Source organism: Vulpes vulpes, chromosome 2 (genome assembly GCF_048418805.1).
Source record: "Vulpes vulpes isolate BD-2025 chromosome 2, VulVul3, whole genome shotgun sequence".
NCBI classification, from domain to species: Eukaryota; Metazoa; Chordata; class Mammalia; order Carnivora; family Canidae; genus Vulpes; species Vulpes vulpes.
This window is the reverse complement of record NC_132781.1, coordinates 49371821-49395566: the sequence shown is the minus strand read 5'-3', so window position 1 is coordinate 49395566 and position 23746 is coordinate 49371821. Positions and strand designations below refer to the sequence as shown.

The 23746-nt window shown below is 52.2% G+C and overlaps 1 protein-coding gene across 6 annotated transcripts in view; it reads right to left on the bottom strand.

Annotated features, from left to right (window-relative positions):
- Positions 1 to 3609: 3609 nt before the first annotated feature.
- CAMSAP1 (calmodulin regulated spectrin associated protein 1) overlaps positions 3610 to 23746 on the bottom strand; it is a 65451-nt gene continuing 45314 nt past the window's right edge. For all 6 annotated transcript variants that reach the window (XM_072748154.1, XM_072748152.1, XM_072748151.1 and 3 more), the window contains 12 exons: positions 22365 to 22504; positions 22179 to 22275; positions 17732 to 17909; positions 17299 to 17390; positions 16720 to 16804; positions 13333 to 15718; positions 11555 to 11691; positions 11105 to 11313; positions 10880 to 10982; positions 9503 to 9618; positions 8963 to 9081; positions 3610 to 5638 (listed from right to left, as the gene is read on the bottom strand). In XM_072748154.1, coding sequence (XP_072604255.1) covers positions 5336 to 5638; positions 8963 to 9081; positions 9503 to 9618; positions 10880 to 10982; positions 11105 to 11313; positions 11555 to 11691; positions 13333 to 15718; positions 16720 to 16804; positions 17299 to 17390; positions 17732 to 17909; positions 22179 to 22275; positions 22365 to 22504 — 3965 coding nt within the window. In that variant the 3' untranslated portion in view covers positions 3610 to 5335. The remainder of the gene's footprint in view (positions 5639 to 8962; positions 9082 to 9502; positions 9619 to 10879; positions 10983 to 11104; positions 11314 to 11554; positions 11692 to 13332; positions 15719 to 16719; positions 16805 to 17298; positions 17391 to 17731; positions 17910 to 22178; positions 22276 to 22364; positions 22505 to 23746) is intronic.

Below are 23746 nucleotides of genomic sequence, written 5' to 3'. Positions count from 1 at the left end.
CCCTGATTATTCCCACCTTGAAGGCACCTGAGACACTCCCATGGGGCCTGGCCTCGTGTGGCCTACATAAGGCTAGGGGTACTTAGGACCCCGCCGAGCACATGCCCTTCCCTCCCCGGCCCGGGGGACCCCGGTCCACGTCTGATATCAGCCCCACAAGGACCAGGGCAGTGGTTCTGCTCAGCTGCTGTCCCGGGCTCCTGCGTACCGGTCCCCACGGGGTTCGGTGTGGCCGTGTAGGCCTTGAGCCTCCCCACCCAGCAGTCTCAGGGTCGCAGGGGTCACTCACATGGCCTCCTGGACAACATCCATCTGGGGGCAGAAGGGCCAGCTCGAGCCACCTCTGCTGACCATGCCCATCCAGGGCTGGGAGCCCAACCAGGGCACCAACAGCCAGGGGAGCATGTCCTCCACGACCCCTCGGCCAGGTGCTCATTGCTCTGCCCTGGTCCCCAGCCTGGTCCCCGCTCTCGGCTCCTCGGACACCGCACTTCGCACCAGCCGAGGAACGGCCCGTGTGACCCCCCGAGGGAAAGACGCATTATGCCCCAACCCGCACGTGGCCTCCGTGATGCCCGCACATCCCCGGGGTCAGTGTGTGCCCAAGGAACACATGCTCTCCTGGACAAGGAACAGACTGCCTGGTAAACTCAGGTGTTTTTCGCTGCCCCAGGTCTGATCTGAATAAACATACACAATTATGAAAACAGCAGTCCCTCTCGACCTGGCCAGTGGTCTCTGACTGTGCTTCACCTTCATGTCACCCCAACGGGGCGGCAGCAGGTACACAGCCAGGCCACTGGGCAGCCGGACGCCTACTCAAATGGACAAGATAACGATGGACAAACACAGCACATGAGCAAAATATTCTAGGGAGGATTTGCTGACAAATGTCAGGAACCATTCAATTAAAACTTGGACCAAATGCTTTGCAAAAACTTATGTGTCATATACTTGCAATTCGTTTAGTTTTTTGTATGGATGTTTCAGTTAAAAAAAAAAAAAGGATTATAGGTAATGAAACCAACAAGAACTCACCATCTAGAATAAAAGGGCAGAAAGTAAATTTTGTCTCCTACAAAACTGAAGACGAGAGTTCCATCAGCTTGACTAAATATATCCACACACAAACGAGCAACCCCCCCCCCCCCCCGCGCGACCCGCGGTCCCCGATGCCTCCTGGCCACCCTCACATGCGGTCCCCTAGCCCCGCTCGGCCCTGGGCCCCACCTGCCACCTAACGCGTCACACGAGGCAGCACCGCAAGCACTCATGGGTGTCCTCTTCCTAACGGTGAAGTCAGTGAGGGAGGTTTCTTCCTAGAATAAGAGACGGACGACATGGATGATGCCTCGTGCCTGGTACTGTGGGCTTTTCCCTCCCTGGATCTGCGGTGACAGCAATGTCACACCCTGAGAACATCGTCACCCCTGCCATTGCTGCAGGACATGTGCAGGCCGCCAGCAGCATGTTCCGGCAACCCCGACACCAGATGGCCATGCCAAGGTCAGAACCTTGCCTCACCCGGACTGGTGACGTGCTCCCGGCCAGGCCAACACACCCGGAGCTCCCGCTGCGAAGGCCTGGCAGCTTCCCGTCCAAACAGCCAGACTGCGGATGCCACGTCCACTGGCCTCTGCTTTCACGGAAAACAGATTTAACGTTGCTGCTGTTCTGCAGCAGGAAGAACTCAATTTTTTCATTGCCAAGAAATCTTTTTCCCTCAAACCTTTCACAAGCCGCATGCCTGCGTGTAGAGTCTGCGCTGTGGTTTTCACTACGTTTCTGTGCTCGGTTACTCATTCCCACTGTCAGCAGCTTTGGCCAGACACTGCCCTTGCTATTTAGGAGAGAATTCAGAAACCATAACTTGTTCTTTGTAAAGAAGTGAGGACCACGCAAGGTAGAGGACATCACTCCTCTCTGCTCAGACACACGAGCACGTGGATTTTCCCAGGAGGGAGAGAAGCAGAGAGCAGGACAGGAAGACTGAGACACCCCAAGATCTCAGGCCACGTCCACGGCTCAGGCCTTCGTGCGCAACGGTGAAGACAGAGTCCCCAGCACAGGTCCACTGGGGACACTGGACCCACCGGGCGCCATCAAGGAGACTGCAGCCAGGCGCCCTGAGCTGCTGGGCACGTCCAGCTTCTCAGACGGTGCTGATGGGCTCGAGCAGAAGCGCAGCCGTGTCCCTTCCACGCATGACACACTGTGACAGACGTTCAAAGTCAAGGCCATTCTGCAAGTCAGTACCAATCATCAAAGGCGACCCAAGTTAATCTCAACCCAAGCTCATTCCAAAAGGAAAGCTTATTTCTAGTCAATACTTTTCCTGCCAGGTGACAACCAGAGTCAGGAGCAGGGGTACAACCAAGGAGTGACTCTAGAATTCTTCTCCTCCTCACCTCTGCCCCACTGAAGGGCAGGCTCGGGGCCTGAAGACCTGACCAGAGGCGGCTCCAGAGCAGCGCACGGAGGACATGGAGTGGAAGGACCCACAGGCAGGCCAGACACCTGCGCCCACACACGTCCGTATCTATGACACTCGTGCATGCGCGTGTACAGACGCAAGATAAATGTCAACACATGACTCACTTGCTCAAGTGTTACTCGTCTTAGAAAACCAACCCTTCAGGCTCCTGGAGCTCCATGTTGACACCCAGGACTCACATGTCAACTTCAAGCAGTTGGTTGATGCTTTCTGTGCAAAGTTGAACCCAGTGGCTACTGGGCAAGCGCAGCTTAATGCTGTCAGAATTCCGAGGCAATAAAAAGATGTGCCACTTTCTCATCATAGGAAATTTGCAGCATGGTGCCAATACTGTAGGGGCTTTGGAAGCCCTATCATATGCTCCCACAGGACTCAAAGACGTTTGCCACGTCAAACCAGAGAGGACTAAAACCTCAACCACAAGATGCATCCTATGTGTGAAACTCTTCATGGTAAAAAAGTTTGCTCTGCCCATCAGTGCACAAAAAACCCAAAATGCTTCTGTCAGCCATTGAAACATCATGCACTGGCCTGGAGACAGGGTATCAGGAATGTCAGCTGCAGGCACTTGGGGGTCAAGGTCGGTGAAGCATCTCCAGCTCAGGTTGTGATCCCAGGGTCCTGGGGTTGAGCCCCGCATCGGGCTCCCGCTCCCTCTCCCTCTGCACCCTCCCACCCCTGGCTTGTGCTCACTCACTCTTTCAGGTAAGTAAAATCTTAAAAAAACGTCAGCTGCTAAGTTTAGTGCCTGTCGGTGTAACAGTGACAAGAGCGCATGTGGACAATGTTTGAGATACTCTGTATGCTGACTGATCACATCAAGAAAATCCAGAATTTACCCAGAATGTAATTTCCCAGCACTACACCAGAAGCACCCGAATCTTCCTTAAAAACAATCCCACTCCACTTCCTTCAATGGGACTCGGCTCTAAGTTGGCAGAGATGCCGTCACATGTTCCAACTTCACAAAGGGAGCAGTTAGGGAGCCTCCTGACTCCACAAGGTAGAAGGACGTGATTTTCTGGGAGAGGAGGGTTTGCTGACTAGGGGAACTCCTTTGAAACAAAGAGCTGAAACACTGACCAACAGAAGGAGCCACAACCACCTCACACGTGTATGATTCATAAAAAGCCAACTGGTTCGTTACTTTATTACATTTTAGTGATTTCTTAAAATAAATATAATTAAAGAATATCAAACATACACTGAGAAATAAAGCACACAGGTGAACAGCATGGGAACAAGAACGTTAACTCAGGACCCTTCAGCACTGAGCTTGGGAATCACATGGCCCCCACTATGTATTTACAAGACAGGGCTGCCACTGTTGCGGGACTGACAGACCGATGTGCCACCGGGGGACGGAGGGTGGAGACGGGGAGGAAGTGGGAAGATGGCCCACAGTTCCTTCCTGTGTTTCAGAGCCTGTTCCCTCCTTCCCGAGGTACAGAACTCACTTACCTTTCATCCTAATGTTAGGAAGCAGCCACATCTGCCTTTTACTAACAATCTTAGTGTTTTCTGCAGTTCGAGATAAATTCAAGTAATACTCCCAAGGAACAAGTGCAAAACTAATGTAAGTGACTCCAGGATCTTCGGCAGTTGAGCTGAAATCAAGGCTCAGAGCGGCTGGTCAGGCACACGGCGTTGGCAGGACTGTGGCCGTGAGAGGACCAGGAGGGGCAGGGCGCGCCCACCTCCCGGGAGCATCTGGTCGGGAGAGGCGTTAATGACCATCTGGACCAACATGGACAGAACCCGAAGCTGTTCCACTCACTTGGAGTTCCAAAATAACTGCAAATAACCACTTAAATTGTTTTTAAGTATGCAACAAAAGGATCGACCTAACTGGAGAACCGCACACTCCTCCTCTTAGGGCATGCTGCTCTTCAGAAGCAAGAATTGAGACAGATGAATCATGACATGATAAAGCCACTAAAACCACCATCAGCTTAAGTGCATCACCTCTTAAGAGAAACATCCTCAGAGTGAAAAATATTCTACTTTACCAAAATCTGCCTTTATTAAAGTGAATAAATCATTAGAGGACTATCCAAAACTCCATGAGCGATGGCTGTAATTTGCTCAGTCTGCCTACTTCCACTCGGGCAGACACTGGCTGACAGTACCACTCGCCACCCTCATGATCGCGTGCCAGCAAGAAATCATCTCCACGTCTGTAAACGTCATCTTAGCAGAAGACAGACTTTGCAGATTTTCAGTGCTTTTAGTGAACTGGTATTTTCAGTAAACGTTTTCTGAGCAGCAAAGAACAAGAATTTGTTTTCAGAAATCTTAGAACTGGATATAAACATTGGCAGTAGACACAATCAATAAATATCATACAATTTCTCAAATGAACAAGATTTCCCCAATTTGAATTCTTTTCCTAAAGACATTCAACCACCCTGACCCGAGACCAAGCGTCGGCCCCACTGCCTCATAGGATTACTGTCGGCCAGCACAAGGGGCATCGGGTCACGTGCAAGTGGGGAGGGGGCAGGAGGTAAGAAAGCGAAGGAGATCACTTTCCATTCACACTGAAGAGAACTTCAAGTATAGGGTCTACGGCCTGGAGACCCCACCATACATACACCCCTTGTCTGACCCTCCATGGCTGGCAGCGGCCACGGCATCCATGAGCCACTCAGCACAGTGCTTCTTCCTCCTCCTCCCAGCATCCTGTGTGTGTGCCTGGAGCCAAGGGAGGCACCTCTGCTGTTCACCAGAAGCCTCTCTGGAAAAGGTCTGTGACTACACATACTTCGTACCCAAATGGATGAAAATAATAAATACGAATCCTGTCCACACATCCTTCAGACTCGCCCGCCGGCGCCGGTGTCATTTACGAGTCTGGGTCTTCTTTGGCACGGCGGGCCGCTTGGGCTGCCACAAGTGGTTGTGAATTGTGAGAGCGTCCACGCTGACGGACATAGTTTTGGCTGGGATCAGGTTAAACTGTTTTCGATCTGAGCTGTATTTATACAGCTTGTCAATCATTTTCTTGGTGATGCTCTTTGGCCCTGTGCCAGTTAATTTGTAGATCTCTTCAGTGTCAGGATAATAGCAATAAAGTGCTCTGAACTGGCAGCCGGCATCACGGAACAGTATGATGTAGTGGTTGGCGTCACACTTCTCTAGCTCCTGTATCGAGGGGGTAAAGGAAAAGAGAGGAGGGCTTGAGAGTTACACCAGCAGTTGGAGCAGCTAGGGCTCCCCGCTTTCAAGAAGGCCTGCCCACATCCTGGCCCCAGTCTTCCCATTCTGACTGCCAGCAGGGTGGCACCCACCGCTGAGACCTGACTTAGGAAGTCTAGGCTCGAGAAGAAAAAGTGCTTTTAAAATTGAGTGAAAAAAATCACAGAACACCATGAGCCACCAGAGAAACACAAGTCAAAACCCACTTCTGGGGCAGCACAGCACGTCCACTAGGAGGGCCACAACTAACAAGAAGATGGCAGCCAATATGAGGGGGTTGTGCAGACCCCGGAGCCCCCCACGCAGCTGGAGGAACAGAGATGAGCTGGACAGCCACTCCAAATGCTAAGCATAGAGTGACCCTGTGGCTCAGTGGTTCCTGTCTAAGGCAGAGACTGGAGAAGCTGAGCAGCTACATAAAACCTCGTATGTGAATGTTTACAGCAGCAGGATTCATCATCATCACAAAAGTAGAAAGCCAAACATCCTCCACCTGGAGAAGAGATCAACTGTGGACTATCACCATGATGGAGGAGGATTTAGCCATGAGAGAGCATGAGGTGCTGGCATGCAAGGAACGTGGATGAGATGAATCGTGGGGCCATGTGGAGAAGACGGCCCCAAAAGGCCACAGGGTATGGGGTCTTCTTCATGGGATGCATCCGGGAGAGGCCCACCCAAGGACAGTAGGTTGGGGGGAGCCAGGTCGGGTATCGCTACATGGACAGGGTTTCTCTCCATGCTGGAATCAGAGCTGATGGTCGTACTACTGTGTAAACAGGAGGCTGCTGAGCCCACAAGGTGGGCCTGTGGTGCGTGGCCAATACGCCAGCAAACCTGAAGTAGCACTATGGGTACTCATGACAGTAACCACTGTGCTGGCTCTGAGCAGCAGAATGTTTTCGTGCTAAAGCCTAGTTTAACTGTCTACCCCACACCGCTCCCCACCACGGGTCTTGGAGCCCAGCGTCCTCCCACGGCCATGGCCACGCACTGCCATCACCCGCTCTGCCCCACGTGCACCGGGCTTTTCCAGAGGTTACGTGACAGGCGTTCCCAGAACCAGCTACCAGCAGAAGTGAACAAGGACCCAATCATTTGCTATAAAGTCAGGATTTTAAAATATTTGTAAAAGTGTAAAACAAAGCCACTGTTCTATTTTTGCTTCTGGAAATACACTCATTTTTCATAAATACATTATTAGTTTTATCAGAATATAATGAGCTTGTTATGGACTCCAATAAATCAACACACAAATATGTATTTTAAAAGACTAAGAGGAAAACCAGAACCCAAAGTGTATACAATATTAATTTCAACTAAATAAAAACTATGTTTAAGCACAAACAGCAAGATGTGAATGAGCAGCACCTGTAGACCCTAGGCCCTCCTGCCCGCCTCGGCTGGCAGCCCGTCATCGCCTTCCCTGCCCTCCCTTCCTGTTCCTGCCCCCACTCTCATCCCCCTCACTTCTGTCCTCAGCCCTCCCCTGCCCACCCCTGCACTCACTTCACTGAGAGCAAAGTCCGGGTCCCTCCACCGACAGAGGCCCTGTGGGGGCTGTCCTGTGCCCTCGGACCTCCCTGAGCTCCTCCAGCCCAGCGGCTCACCACCACCGTGGTGCCCGCGTGCATGCCCGCAGCATCCTTTCCCAAATGCAGACAGCCACTTGCTGGGGAGATGGCCCCGGCCAGCCCACTGGCCTCTGCAGCTACCCACCCCCCCAGCTCTCCCCCTGCCCTCCGGTGACTCCTCCAGGTTACTTATCACTTCCCTGCACCTGGCATAGGCCAAATGTGGCCACCACTGCAGCTGTAAACAGTTTTATGGGGACAGAGCTACGCCTCTGCATCCAGTCTGTGGTGGTTTTCAATACAACAGCAGAGCTGAGCCCTACCTGGCCTCTTCCAGAAAAAGCCCATGACTCCTCTCCTCTATCAGGGACTGCCTCACACCCTAGACAGTCAGCTTCAGAGCTGGACTTTCGGTTTTGCTTGCTGACTGATCCCCAGCATGCAGTGCAGCGTGATAACAGCAAGGAAGAGGCACCTGCACCTGCATGGTGCAGAGGGCATCACCCGCCCTGACGGTGCCAGTCAGGCTAAGGACATGCAAGTTCTAATCTTTTTTTTTTTTTTTTTTTAATTTTATTTATTTATTCATGAGAGACATAGAGAGAGAGGTAGAGACACAGGCAGAGGGAAAAGCAGGCTCCATGCAGGAAGCCTGATCTGGGACTCGATCCCGGGTCTCCAGGATCACGCCCTGGGCTGAAGGCAGGCGCTTAACCGCTGAGCTACCCGGGCATCCCGCAAGTTCTAATCTTGACTCTGTTTCCAACTGCCTTGCAGATCATCTTCTTGCTGAGACCCTAATCATCCCTCCTTTAAAGTGACCAAGGCCTGACAGCATTTCCACAGCAGATGAAAGAAAGACAGCAAGTGCTCAGCACAACAGAACCAAACAACAAACACTTTGCTGCCTACCTTCCATCTCTCCAATGATCTGAGAGCTGAAACTGGAGCCAGGCCTGCCACCTCGCCGCCCCTGCACCCCTCAGGACACTCCTGCCAATTCCTTCTATCTCCACCCAACACCACCTGCCACAGGCCTCAGAGCACAGGAACCCGGCCCCCTCCAGTACCTACAAGGCCCCCTGCCCTCCACTAACACTGAGTCTACTAGCTCTCTCCACCTGCTTCACACCAGAGGGCCCTTCCCTAGACTCCGGCTCTGTCCCCAGGGCAACACCTGGAGTGTGGCTCGTCCCAAGCCTGCTCTTCCTCAAGCCATCCCTCCTCCCGCACCATGGAGCACTGTACAGACAGCTCCTGTGCCATCACGTTCTCCCATATGCCAACCACAGGGCTACCTGGCAGGAGTTTGAAGCCAAACCAAGCAACACCCACATGTGTGAATAATGAGGTTACATTTTAGGAAAGGCCCCTAATTTACAAATATCCTTCATTCCACATAAAAACTTGGTGGTTAATAATATTGTGTGCCAACTAGACTTCAATTAAAATAAAGAGGGATCCCTGGGTGGCACAGTGGTTTGGTGCCTGCCTTTGGCCCAGGGCGCGATCCTGGAGACCCGGGATCGAATCCCACGTCGGGTTCCCGGTGCATGGAGCCTGCTTCTCCCTCTGCCTGTGTCTCTGCCTCTCTCCCTCTCTCTCTTTGTGACTATCATAAATAAAGAAAAATTAAAAAAAAATAATAATAAAATAAAATAAAGAAAAAAATTTAGTGCTGATGTTTGATACTTGCCTCTAATATTGAATTCTTGTGAGGTTCGTTCACTTTTCCTGCTAGACAGCAGTGAGAAATGGCATTGTGTATAATCGGTTTGTTTGATTTGCTACTGGGCTCCTTAAAGAGCTTGGGACCTGTGAAAACAGGCAAGATTCCCAAATTATACTCTGCGCACACGCACGTGCACACGCGCACACACACACACATACACACACATGAAAACCCCAGTTTCCCAGAACCAAGTGGCAGCCAGGCTGGGTCAGTGAGGTCAATGTTTTTAGAAAACAGAACATTAAGAGCCCACTTCAAATCTGAAAGAATCCATTCCGAGTTGCAAACTTTAAGTAAAGGGTCAAGATAGTTATGACTTTGTCCCCTTTCTACTTCACTTACTTTGACGTATAAAGGAAAACACCCAGGAACAGTAAATGTTGAACATCTAAGGCTCCCAGTGCTAAGGACGCTCCTGCGTGGGGCCACAAGGACTGGGAGGTTGCAGAGGTGCCGGGGCGCCAAGCAGGGACCAGGCAGGGATGCATCCGTGATGCCTGTTACCTGTATACTCAGCCACAGAGGCGAGAGAGGATGCTGCTGACGCTGTTTCCCAGTCTCTATCCGTGCTCCTGCTGGGGTTGCGGCTCAGCGTGGGCAAGGCTTCCAAAGATTCCACTCTGCGGAAGGAAGGGTGGGGTATGGATGGTCGTTGGAGCCCCTCGCACCCCCACCCACCCTGACCCAAGCCAGGAAGGAGTGGCCATGTGGAGGAGACTTCGGCAACCAGGCAAGTGACCCCACCAGTCTGCTCTGCCTGCACAGCCCAACTACAGCCCTCGGGCAAAGTGCAAAGTGGGACACCTCAGGTAGGACCAAGTGACAAAGCAGAGACACTACAGGGACATCAAACTCCATTAGGGGTCCATCCAGGATCCAGGGCTCCACCCCCACAGAGATGGCAGCAGTGCTGCGTCCGGCTGTGCTGTGTGCGGCTGGGAAAGCTGGAGGACAGAGTTTGGGACATCTATGCTGCTGACACACAAGGGACAAGACCTTGAGAAGGAAGGAGATGGCACAGAGTGGGCGGAGCCCCAAACCCCAGGTCTCGACGATGCTCTGATCCTTGAAAGGCTTGAGCACAGCAGAAGCTGGTGGGTGCTGCATGCGGCTGCTCACAAGGAAGCAGGGCTGACGGTGAAGCCAGCCCAGGTGACTGGCCAGTAACAAAACCCCAAGCAGGATCCAGAGTCCCTGAGATGTGGCCTGTGCAATGTCCCAGGGACAGGAAGCAACCAAACACATGAAGAGGGAGGATGGTGTGGCCATGGCCATAGGACGATACACAGAGTAAAGGACAGAGAACAAACGGAGGCCACACACGTGGACGAAGAACAAGGCTATCAGCAGGGGTACTCAGGCACCTGAGCAAACAGTGGTCCCAACGAAGTCCCCAGCATATCTACCCAAATTACTGTTCGGTCACAAAGGGAGGTGTTCCTGGGCAGCAGAAACTACCACCTTCAACAGGCCGAGGAAGCACAACATGCCTGATGGGCCGCTTACCAGGGGCACACGGCACAAACCACACCCCGGGGAAAGCTAGTGCGGGGCGCCCATCACGGTGCCTGGCCTGCACTTATCAAAGGCGTCAGGGTGGCGGTGCTTAGGGGGCTCAGCAGTTGAACGTCTGCCCTCAGCTCAGGTCATGATCTCAGGGTCCTGGGATCGAGTCCTGCATCGGGCTCCCTGCTCAGCAGAGTTGCTTCTCCCTCTGCCTCTGCCCCTCCCCACTCTCCCCAGCTTGTGCTCACTCTCTCACTGTTCTCTCTCTCAAGTAAATAAAATCTTTAAAAATAAAAATAGAAAAAAAAAAAGGAGTCCCCATGAGACCATCACAGAACCAGAGCACATAATCTGCTCCCCATGTTCACCCCTTACCGCTGGGAAGGTGTGCCCCCAGAGTGCACACTCTCAGGCTCGGTGGTTGCTGCAGAGGCCAGGGACAGGCTGGATCCTGACTGGGCCCGGCTCAAGTGGTCGGCTGCAGGGACAAGAGAGCTGCCTCAAGGCCGCCGCAGGTCCCACCCCTGCCACAAGCCCCCCACCCCCCACCTTGGGCCCCCTACCCCGCACATCCCACATACCCAACAGGCGCCCACTTACAGGTTGAGGAGCACTTGGTCCCAGAATCGCTGCATGACTCCTCCCGATGGACGGACTTGGGCCGCGGCTTCTTCGGCTTCCCTTTCGGCTTCCCCAGCCCCTGCTCCTCTAAAATCTGCTGCTGCTTCCTGCGCAGGTACTCCTGTTTGATGAGTTCCCGCCGCGCCTTCTCCTCCTCCTTCCGAATCCGGTCTTCCTCCGCTTTCCGCCTGTAGACACAGCACTCCATTCAGAGGGCCGGCACCCGCCTGCACCACTGCACCCCCACACAGTGCTGCGACCCTCAAACAAGCACCCAGAGCCCCGGACCACCATGTGAATCAAGGGTGGTGAGCCCAGAAAGCGTAAACCAGAGCTTGGCCTAGCCCCAAGAGGTGGTGGGATGGGGCCGAGGGACAGGAAGGGGGACCTGACCGTCGGGGGCGGGGGGCCGGGCAGGAGCCAGGTTACCGGGCCTCGTCTCTCTTGAGCTCCACCTCCGCCTCCAGCTGCTGCTTCCGCACACGCGCCTCCTCGGCCTTGCGCTGCTGCTTCAGGAGGAAGGCCGCCCGCTTCTTAGCAAGCTCATCTTCTGCCTTCTGCTCATCCTACAAGCCGGCAGTACCTGTCATCCACGGGACACGGCCCCCGACACCCCTGCAAACTCCCCGGCAGCAGATGTGTGCGCTCAGAGAACAGGTTAATGCACGGTCCACTCATGTTCTCACCTTTTTCCCTGAGGATGGCCCATCTCACAGATGCTAAAACACTAAGGAATAACCCAGCCACCCAGAAAACAGCCCCATCCGTCACCTATTTGTTCCCTACTGAGTCTGGTTTACCTCGGTTTCCACACACCAACTGACCCCTGAAGTGATACTTATTCAATTACATTTTTAAAGCATTAAGCAAAGGGGCCTCAGTGGTCGAGCATCTGCCTGTGGCTCGGGTCATGACCCCGGGGTCCTGGGATCGAGTCCCATATCAGGCTCCCTGCCTTCTCCTATGTCTATGTCTCTGTCTCTCTCTCTGTGTCCCTCATGAATAAATAAATAAAATCTTAAAAAAAAAAAAAAAAGCATTAAGCACTAAACCCTGCTTGCTTGTGAGAGAAGACAAACCCTATGCCCTGAGGGGAAAAGACACGCAAACCAGAAGGGAAGCTCCCACAACCCACCTCCCCATTCTACCTAAGAAAACACTATAAGAGGGGATCCCTGGGTGGCTCAGTGGTTTAGCGCCTGCCTTTGGCCCAGGGCGTGATCCTGGTGTCCCGGGATCGAGTTCTGCATCAGGCTTCCTCCATGGAGCCTGCTTCTCTCTCTGTCTGTGTCTCTGCCTCTCTCTGTCTCTTAAGAAAGAAGAAAAAAAAGAAAGAAAAGAAAAGAAAAGAAAAGAAAAGAAAAGAAAAGAAAAGAAAAGAAAAGAAAAGAAAAGAAAAGAAAAGAAAAGAAAAGAAAAGAAGAGGAAAGGAAAGGAAAGGAAAGGAAAGGAAAGGAAAGGAAAGGAAAGGAAAGGAAAGGAAGGGAAGAAAGAAAGAAAGAAAGAAAGAAAGAAAGAAAGAAAGAAAGAAAGAAAAAGAAAGAAAGAAGAAAGAAAGAAAGAAAGAAAGAAAGAAAGAAGAAAGAAAGAAAGAAAGAAAGAAAGAAAGAAAGAAAGAAAGAAAGAAAGAAAAGAGGGAGGGAGGGAGGGAGGGAAAGGAAAAAGAAAGAGAAGAAAAAGAAAAAGAAAAAGAAAAAGAAAAAGAAAAAGAAAAAGAAAAAGAAAAAGAAAAAGAAAAAGAAAAAAAAAAGAAAGACAGACAGACACTACAAGAAAGGCAGAGACCAACACGCAGCCTCCCCAGAGCTATCTTACCTGCCCGGCTGCTCTCACACTCACCGTGGGGGCCAGATTCAGCCCACCATCGGCTCCCGCGGAGCCCACGAGCTAAGAATGTTTATGTTTATTAAAGGATCAGAAAACCATCAAAAGAAAAAGAACACTCCGGCACATGAAAATTATGTGGGATTCCCATTCGGGGCCTATCCAGCACTACAGCCTCATAGGCACACAGCCACGTGTGCTCCAACAGGCACTGCCCATAGGTGCTTCCAGCGGAGTCAGGTCCTGGTGACAGAGCATGCAGGGCTCGCCAAGTGACACTTTCCTCCCAGGCCCCACTCTGACCGTAAGCTTCTAAGGCACCCGCATGACCAAGGACAAGAGAGAACACCTGACACCACCTGACACAGACACCAGCAGTTTACCTTGAAGAAGAAGCCGACCCCTGGCTTCTGATCACCTTCGCTGGGGAGATCCACTGAGCTCTGGGGGCCCTCTGTCTCTCCATCCTCATCAGGGGCCTTTAGGTCTGAGAGGTCCACTTCAATGAGACTGGCCTTGCCCCTCGGGGGCTCATCTGTAGGGATATTCTCCTTCCCTGAGACAGCAGGGGAGCTGAGACCTGCCTCTTTCACGCTGCTGTCCAGAACTTCTTTGAGGCTCATTTGTTCAGACAGGATGTTTGCGTCTTTGGAAGAAGGCAAGACAAATGTCCGCTGGTTGCTTTCATCATGGAGCCTGTAGCTGTCAAAGAAGCACTTCTCATGAGGGTCGTTTCCAGGTTCGGCCACGCTGTCCCAGCCTGGGTCAGAGGGGGTCCGAGGGGGGAAGGACCGCAAGTGAGGGAGGGTCTCTATACTGGGTGTCGGGGTCTTGCTTCGGGAGGAAGCCTGCTGTCTGTCTCTGGGTACTTTCAGCTCAGCCGGTCTCCCTGAGCGGGAGTTTCGGCCCTGACCCTGACCAAGACGAGGTGGTTTGCGGTGACCTGTCGTCCCAGGGGGAGAGAGCGGCTCCACGAAGTGGATCGCCGTCCTGACCTTCTGGTCCTGGGTGTTCGGCTTTGTGCCCGGGGCGGGGGCTGCAGGGGGCTTCATGAGCAGCTGTTCCTGCTGCTGCGAGATCCTCAGGATGGCCTGCTGCAGTGTGCTGATGGTCTCGTTGAGCTTCTCGATGGACAGGTCACACTCACTCACATCCACCGCCTCACCAGCATCTTCCAGCAGGGCGGCAGAGAGCACTTTGGTCTTTTCCAGCTCGTGCAGGGTGGCAGGGGCTTTCACTTTATGCTGAAGGAGAACCAGGCTCTCCGTGTCCACGTCCGGAGACGGCAGGACGCCTTCCCTCCCCTCCTCCTTCAGGAGGAACTCTTCCGTCCTGGAAACTCCACCGTCAAAGTCCTCTCCATTGTGCTGGGCATAGTCCCCCGCCAAGTGGTCGGGCTTCCGTGGCTGGGGGGCGCCGTCGGCCTTCCCCTTCTTGACCACGTGCAGGAAGGCAGCCTTCCCTAGCTTCAGTCGCTGCCGGGCAGACAAAGCCTCCATCTTCTTCTTCTGTGCCTCAATGGCCCTCCGCTTCTCCTCCAGCTGCATGTGGAGCTGCACCAGCTCGGAGGCCAGGAGGCTGGCATGCTCCCTGCTCTGTCTGTTCGGGCTCTGCTCCCTCCTCTGCTTCCACGTCGTCAGAGGGGCCGGGCAGCTCTCCGAGGCGTCAGGCGTGGTCTTCTGGGAGCTGCTGGTGCTGGACTTGGTTTCACAGCTGTTAAGCCTCTGGAGCTTCCGCTCCGCAAAGCTCGTCATTCGCACGCTGCCACTGGCCATGGAGACGCTGCTGACCTGAGACACGGTGCTCAGACATGGGCTGGAGCGGCCACTAGCATCGTCCTTGTCTTCGTGCTCCTTCACCTTCATGTCCTCTTGCAGCTTTGCCGACTCCTCCTCACCGATATACCTGCCCATGAGCACGGGGTGGTCCTCGCCAATGAGATCCTGCTCAGCTTCGTCCAAGTCAGCCACATCAGAGTCGGAGTCCTGCCTCAGGACGGGCCACGGCTCTAGGTCGTGGGCGCCAGGGCTCCGGGCACAGCCAACACAGAACCTGCCCTCGCCATCTTCATCGGCTCTGGCTACGTGAAGAAAGAAGCCGTCAGTAGACTGTCCCTGAGGTAACAGATCGAAACCGCCAGCGGCCAGAAGCCCACCGCGGGCGTCCCCTGCCGCCTGCGGCCCTGTCTCAGTGGGCACAGGATCCATGCCCACGGGTAGCTCTGGACAGGAGATCGGAGTGAAAGTCCTACTCAAGTCACGGCTGCCGTGACTGCTGGGCGCCCTCTTGCGCACCAGGGGCTGGTGGCCCTCACTGGGCCTCTTGGACGTGAAACTCCGTGGCCGCCCCTCTCCACACTCTTCCTCCTTGGCGATGGCCTGCTTCTCCTTGGCTGGCCTGAGCACAGCTGGCATCAATGGCTCCAGGAAGAAACTGTCAGGCTTACTTTCCAACGTGTCTGCAAGTCTGTGGGGAGACCTGGCACTTGTCGGCAGGCCCCGCTCACCGCCATGGGGGGCCACATCCGTTCTAATGATGGCCACAAGCTCTTCGTCCTCATCCTCAATATCGACATTGTTCAGCAGGCTTTGCCCATCAGCCTTCAGCGTTGTGGGCTGTGGCTGGTTCTGCGGAGTCAGATTAATGACATTGGAGGCCAAACTATCCTTGCTGATGGAGCGGGCCAGGCTGACGCTGTCACCAGAGCCAGGGTCCATGTCACAGCTGGCAGCATGATGCAGGGCGAAGGGTGCTGGCTGAGACACAGGCCTGCAACGTGGGAAAAGCAGCCCATTGGACATGCCACTGTCTATATAAGGGGTGACTCAAACATACTGGGTGACGATGCTAGTTACAGAAAGAGAGTACAAATCTCAAGTCTAGGAGATTTAAGCAAACCCTTTCCCAGGGCAAGGAACAACCAGAGACCAGCTTAAGTGTGGCAATTCTCAACATTTAGGTCCTGGGACCCCTTTACACCCTTAAAAGTCTGGGCCTCAGAGAGCTTTTATTATATATTTATCAATATTAATATTTATCACACTAGAAATCAAAACTGAGACTTTTTTTTTTTAAAATGACTAAAGATTACAATAAACTAGTCTGTGAAAAATTTCATATTTTTGGGACACCTGGGTGGCTCAGCAGTTGAGCGTCTGCCTTTGGCTCAGGGTGTGATCCCAGGGTCCTGGGATCGAGTCCCACATCGGGCTTCCTGTGGGGAGCCTGCTTCTCCCTCTGCCTGTCTCTGCCTCTCTTTGTGTGTCTCTCATGAATAAATAAAATCTTAAAAAAAACAAACATTATTTTGTAAAATAAAAAAGTCTACAGCATGACACACTTTTATTTTTTATTTAGTTTTTTAAAAGATTTTATCTATTTGTGACAGACACAGAGAGAGAGAAAGAAGCAGGGACACAGGCAGAGGGAGAAGCAGGCTTCATGCAGAGAGCCCAACGTGGGACTCGATCCCGGCACTCCAGGATCAGGCCCTGGGCTGAAGGCAGTGCTAAACCACTGAGCCACCCGGGCTGCCCATGACACACTTTTATAATTGTCTCTCCTGTTGGCCCAGACGCCCACATGTGACCCTGATTCAGCCCTGTCACAAGAGTGAGACCAGCAGCGAGCACCCCAGCACCACCAGGAAACGGTGGTGACCCGCGGACCCCTGGGTGGGTCTCCGCTAGCCCAGGGGCCTTGGACCCCATGTGCAAAACTGCTGTCAGCCTAACGAATGCACAGAAACTTATCTGAAACACAAAGGTCACCTGTTCTTTTTTTCTGGCCATGCTACTGCTGCCCCCCGTGGCTGCCCGTCAACTCGGGTTAAAGAATTGGACCGGTGTCGTTGATCTGCATGTGGAGGAAAGAAGGTGTTCGATATTAAGTGGCTGATTTCATAGCATTTGCAGTTCTTTCAACGTAATAACCATTTCTAAGGAAATGCACCCTAACCTAGTACCCCAGAACTGCCTGAGAAAAGCAGGTAAATCTCACACCAAAGGAAATTTCCAGTTTCAATAAGTAACACATAATTCAGTAATTAGTCCAAATCATGATATAACATAATCAGAACTTACATTAAACATCAATACAGAGAAGTTCTTGCTTAGGCACAACGTAGCAACTTTATGTATACTTCATACAACTTACTAGATTTTAATGATATTCTCGCTGTAAAGAGTATAATTTCTAAGGAGTATCAGTATAAATCAGAATGTTTTCTACCATAATCTTTCTCACTAAAATGACTACATCACGGTAGGAAGGTTCAACTTGAGAACACTTATTCCAATTAAGTTACAGGAGGAAGGACAAAGGAGGGTGGAGGGAAGCAGTGCTCTTACCAGGAGGGCCCTCCCCCTGCACGGCCTTCTGCTGTCTCTGTCTCAGGGGCAGTAAAGGGTGGGATGGGCTAAAGGCAGAGGCCCCTTTCCCCCTAAATGGAAAGAACAGGAGAGCATCACTGGCTGATCAGTCTGCAAGGTCCACAGCAAATGTACAATAAACAGCAGCATGAATTCATAGCAATCAACCAGGAAACCAGAGTTTCTCTGGGAAAAATTAATTCTTAAGCCAAAGGAGAACCAAGAACTTCAAACCTGGGATAAATATCCCCAAAAGTGGCACTCGGGGTCACGGTGACTTGTGATCACCACCTGCCTGCCTGGGGGGCCCTCCACTGCCAACCCCCCAGCACCTTCTCCATCACCCCTTCAGAAGGACACTGTGATTCAAACTACAAAGTGACAGGAAAAGGGCAGCGGGATGCTGACTCACAGGTGCTCAGGCTCTTCAGGGCGCAGGCGCTGCCTGGGGCCGCCCTCGGCTGGTGGCTGAGTGGGTGGCTGCGGGTCGGCCGGGCTTGCCACTGCGGGGCTGCCCAGGAAGCTGCGCTTGGTGGCGTTGGAGATTGGAATGGGAGGCCGACTGCTCTTGTGGTGTGACACTGTTTTAGCTGCACAAATGGCAATTTATAGTAATGTTCACATTATTACAGTTACTCAAAACATTAGCAAGAAGCACCTTAAAAAAAAAAAAAAACCTGGAGCTTTTATAAGAACTAAAAATAATGTGGGACTCCTGGGTGGCTCAGTGGTGGAGCATCTGCCTTCGGCCCAGGGCATGATCCCAGGGTCCTGGGATCGAATCCCATATTGGGCTCCTCCCTGCAGGGAGCCTGCTTCTCCCTCTGCCTGTGTCTCTGCCTTTTTCTCGGTGTCTCTCATGAATAAATTAATAGAATCAAAAAAAAAAAAAAGAACTAAAAATAATGCAACTTTTACTTGAAACCAAACTTCTCAAAAAAACTGGTTTCAAATTCAACAAATGTATCTTGCAGTAATGAATACTTCAAATATTATACCAAAATTAAAAGCTACACCGCAGATTAGAGCAAGAAGTGGTGAAGCCGACTGGTGTCTCTGACCACCCCTTCACTGACCACTGCGGCTGTCCCGGGCTCAAGACAGTACCAGTCCACCTGTCCTGGGAGAAGAAACCAAGGATGGGCGGCTAGGGTACTGAGGGCAGTCCCCCTCCCCACAGGAGGTGCTCCCACATGCCCCACCTCTGGGCCTGAGGCAGGGTCTGCGTCTGGAACCAACCATCCAGACAAGAGTTGTCACCAGAGGTGAGCACCCACAACCCCGAGGCAAGACCACCCAGCACTGACCCCAGAATCTGACCCCACAGGGACAGACACCATTTACTCAGGAGCCTCTGTGCTGGGGACAAGGGACATTGGAGGTGTCCCAGACAGCTGGACGCAGGTGAGAGTCCACACCGACACCCTGAGGCCCAAAGCATCATTGTTGCCCTTCCAGGATAGGGAAGCAGAGGCTGGCCGAAGTCCAGCTGCCAAAGGATTGCTTGCTTCCATCCGGGGATGAACATACATGATAGCCAAAGCAACAGCCACACAGTGCTAGGAATGCTGCGGGGAGCCCGGGAAGCTGCGCCCCACTCCAGCCCCAGCAGTAAAACACAACTCCTCCTAATCCCATCGGGGGACAGTGACCACCAGCACCCCCTCAAAGACCCGAAGGACACAGAGCCATAGACTCTATCTCCAATTCCCAAGGCTGCCCTGGAAGCAACCAGCTGGGTCCTGGCCAAAGTCAGCCAGGAAGGAAGGCCCAAGTGTAGCTGCACTGGCAGAAACATGTACAGCATCCTCTGGCCTCAGGCTCTGAACACAGGTGGCCCCCTGGACTGCCAGCAGGCAAGCAGCACCTCAGTACCAGGACCGGGGACCCAGGGGTCAAGGGCACCCAGGTCATCCCATCCAAAGTAAAACACAAACTGTACCACCCAGGGCCTGCATCCAGCAGGAGGGTTCTGGAGGTGACACAGGGCGACCTGAAGCCTGCTCCTGCCGAGTAACACAGATGCCGTAAAGGGGGCACAGAGCGCTCCTCCACAGGCCCAGGCACCGCACTCCAGGTACCAGAAGGAGAGCCACACGGTCCACAGGTTCCAGTGGCTTCAAACACCACACCCGGGGGCGCCTAGGGGGGCTCTGTCGGTTGAGCATGTGACTCTTGGTTCAGGCTCAGGTCACGATCTCAGGGTCCCGGGATTGAGTCCTGCATCAGGCTTTGCACTCAGCAGCGAGTCTGTTTGGGATTCTCTCTCTCCCTCTGCCCCTCCCTCAACATGTGTGCCGTGTGCACACGCTCTCTCCCCCCAAAAAATAAATCTTAAAAAAAAAAAAAAAAAAGGCAAAATAAGTCCTGGCATGCACTGGGCATGGCAGAGACCATGTGCCTTGACCACAGGACACCTAGTGTCTATATCCAAAATGATTTGTCCCGAGCTGAGCACTGTCACAACACTCCCAGTAATGAGGGCGAACTGGCCATCAAACATGCACCCCAACTGTCGGCACCTCAGGCTGCCTGTGACCTCCACCACAGCCCCAGCAGCCCTGCAGCCCCGCAGCCCCTGCCTAGAGCCACGTGCTGGCCAGCTGATAGAACAAATGCCCAAGCTGGGTGAATAGGTGGGTCAATTCAGAATGTGGAAAGGTGCTGCTGGTCACTGCCAGCCAGCCTGTCATCAGATCCCAGCACACTGGCACATGCATGAAGGGCCAGAGGTGGGGGAACCCATACGCAGGAGGCAAGAGGCAGGCACGGGGCCAGCACAGAGCCCCTCAGAGGGCACCAGTCCTCGAGAAGGCCAAATGACCACTTGGTAGCATGTCTACTCTACCAAGTCCAACTGTGGGAAGACCAGTGACTCATGTTGGCAGACATACACACACATATATTGTTTGGAGTCTGCCTCTCCTTTCTGCAGGGCTCAGCCGCACCTACAGCCAAAAGCTCACGGCATGACCTGGCTGCCCAGCACCCACACAGCCAGCATCAGACCAGAACATGCCTTACAGAAGAGAGGGGCCGGGGGGGAGGGACCATCATGAGCCCCGCTGTGCAGGCCACATCCCAGAGTGAGCCTCACACACGCTCCCTCTCCCTGCACTGCTGCCTCCAAGCCTCCTTCCCACTTGGTCTGACAACCCACCTCTCAACCTTCAGAGGCCGGCCCTTCCAGGTCAGAGCACACGTCACAACACCCTACGGTCAACACCCTGCAGTTTCCCATCTGCAACTCCTGCGCTGGCTCTGCTCCAAAGGTGATTCTCAACCCCCACTGCTGGGGGAACTCCCGTGGGGGTGGGGGCAGGGATGGGGGGTGCTGAGATGCCTGGGAGAGCACGGCAAGGTCCAAGGTACAGGGAAGAGTCACGGGCAGTGCGTGACTGCACAAGACACGGTGGGGAGGCAGGCAGGTGAGGCAGCCCTACTGGCAGAGGCAGAACGGGCTACCGGGCTCTCAAGGAAGACATGGTGCTAAGGGTCCTGAGCTGGGTGGCAGTGGCAAGGGGGGTGCCACACTTGCCTTCTCCCCCCAAACCCCCCGCACTGTTCCACTATCCCACAGCCAAGCTGCTGGGGTGTCTGCTCATCACTGCTGTTTTCACTAAGTAGGCTGAGCATGTTTCCACAAGTTTATCAGGCATTTGGAGTACGACTCTGCTGAGCTACTAGTCTTTTGCTCATTCTTCTATTCTTTTTTCTTATTAATATGCATGAGCTTTGGGATCCCTGGGTGGTGCAGCGGTTTAGCGCCTGCCTTTGGCCCGGGGCGCGATCCTGGAGACCCGGGATCGAATCCCACGTCAGGCTCCCAGTGCATGGAGCCTGCTTCTCCCTCTGCCTATGTCTCTGTCTCTCTCTCTCTCTCTGTGACTATCATAAATAAATAAAAATTAAAAAAAAAATATGCATGAGCTTTTTATATACTCTGGGTGCCAGGGATATGCTCTGGGTGCATATAGGTTCTGGGTGCCAGTTATACTGGGTACCAGGTATACACTCTGGATACCAGGGATACACTCTGGGTGCCAGGTCTAAGTTCTGGGTGCCAGGGATATGCTCTGGGTACCAGGTGTAAGTTCTGAGTAACAGTTATACTGGGTACCAGGGATATGCTCTGGGTGCCAGTTATACTGGGTACCAGGGATATGCTCTGGGTGCCAGTTATACTGGGTACCAAGGATATGCTCTGGGTACCAAGTATAAGTTCTGAGTACCAGTTATATCAAGTACCAGGGATATGCTCTGGGTACCAGGTACCTACTGTAAATTTTGTAAGCATCTTCTCCCCCTTGTGACTTTTTTTTTTTTTTAAACTCTTTATCTTCTTTCAATAAAAGGAAAACCTTAATTTTAATGTGGCTGTATTTCTCATTATTTCCTTTGTCACTTTTTTAGATTCTTTATAAAGACTCACAAAGACATAAAGATACTCTCTCATCCTATCTTCTTAAATCTTTATAGATTCTCAAATGCTGGCAGATTTATTTTACCCATGGTAAGATTATTTCTTTCTCGTGGACAAGAGTGGAGCTTCCCAACTAAGGAGGCTAATCAGAACCATCCAGAAGCTCTTCTCCAAATAAGCCGGGATTCTGATTTTACAGGATAAGCACAGGCCCAGAGCCACACTCCTGTGAAAAGCTCTTGGAGTAACTGCTATGGGCCACAGTGCAAAAGCAGCAGACAGGCAGTGAAGACAGCAACATAGCTCTCCGTATTCCCAGGAGGAAGCACTTCAACACCATGTCATATGGAAAGGCAGAGACCCACGAAGGGGACCTTCTCTATCTGGCATCTCTCGGACAAAACAGCTACCAATTCCCAGAAGGCTTGTCACTCACCATCTTTCGGTTCCTGAACATCCCTGGGCTGAACAAAATCCGGTTTGACGTTTTCAAACCACCAGAAGAGCTCAGCAATAAAAACCATAACGTTCGGCTAAAGGAAAACATACAAAAACAAGGATACCGTAAGTAGCTTATTCACTAACGGTTTTAAAAAATGTGTCTTTAATAATTCACGGCTACCTTCAACACTAAGGGAGCATACAGCATGTCTTCTAAGGTGAGATAGAAGCATTTGTTCAGATACTCATTTGAGAACTCTCTCAGAAGCCGGATGTTGTACAGACTGTCAGCCATCGACGTTACCTCCTTCAAGCATATATCTGAAGGATAAAGAGAAAAGTACGATTTATCACGAAGATGGTCTCCACCCTAAGTGTGCATACGTGTATATATGTTTAGTTCTGCCCTGAACACATTTTAAATGGAGGGAATGGTAGTATTTAAAAGGGTAGCATTACAGACTTAAAGATCACAATGAATACAAGTGACACTAAATACAGAAAGGGAACACTCAAGAAAAAGATCTGAGCATCTCCAGGATCTGAATTTAACTGTTAACATCTAAAAAGCCCAAGAGAAACTCTCCATGATCTAAGAGTGGGGCTCCGGAATAGACGGCCCCCACCTTGCAGTTTATCAAAGGGCCTTGCTGCACGCTAGTTAATGTTCTACCAAGCTTCTTTCACCAACTGGAAATCCTCTGCCTGAAGTGATCTCCACTGGGGGATGAGGGGGGCGGAGCACAGAACAGGAAACGCCAGGCTCTCCAAGGAATAATAGCAAATACTACTGATCACAAAAAAAATCAGGAGACAACACCCAGCAGAAGTCTCCCTCCATTCAAAAGGTTGGGACTGCAGCTCCTGGCATCTGGGGCGGGACAGTCTGCTATGTACATGGCTCTGCAGGGGGCCAGACCCTCCAATGGGTAATTCCTGCTTGGGTGTCAAGTCCTGGGAGAGTGGGTGCTGGGGGACAGGGCGGAGAACAAACACCAGGACACAGCTCAGGACTAATGCAGAAGCAGTGTGCTGAGCACTTATGGTGGTTCTGCCACAAATACACCTAAATAAAAAAACAAGCTCAGAAGTAGAACTACTAAAATAATAATTTCAATAATTACTTCTGGAAGCACGACCATGGTGTGCCACAGTCTCTGAGGGACGGGGCCTGACACCACACCTTGCACGGTCAACTCTCCAGAGAAACTTTGAGAAGCTGGGTAACTGAGCATGCTGATACTGCTCAGAAATGCTTCCTTACCTTAAATTCTGCTTATGAAATATTAGGATCAGATACCCCAGTACCCTCCACACAGATGGAAAAAGTGCCTACCATACCTTATCTGATTCAGATATTTCCTCTCAATAATAAAATACTACTGACTGTCTTGAAGCCCACCCCTACCCCCCCTTCCTGCTGCATGACCCCCTCCCACATGGGTGTCAACGTTGCCACAAATGCTGTGTGCCCATCAACACGACACTGCTGACCTGGCTTTCTTGAGTTTTACATATAGGAGAACACACTCTGCCCATCATTTCATAGCCTGTTTTTCCCCC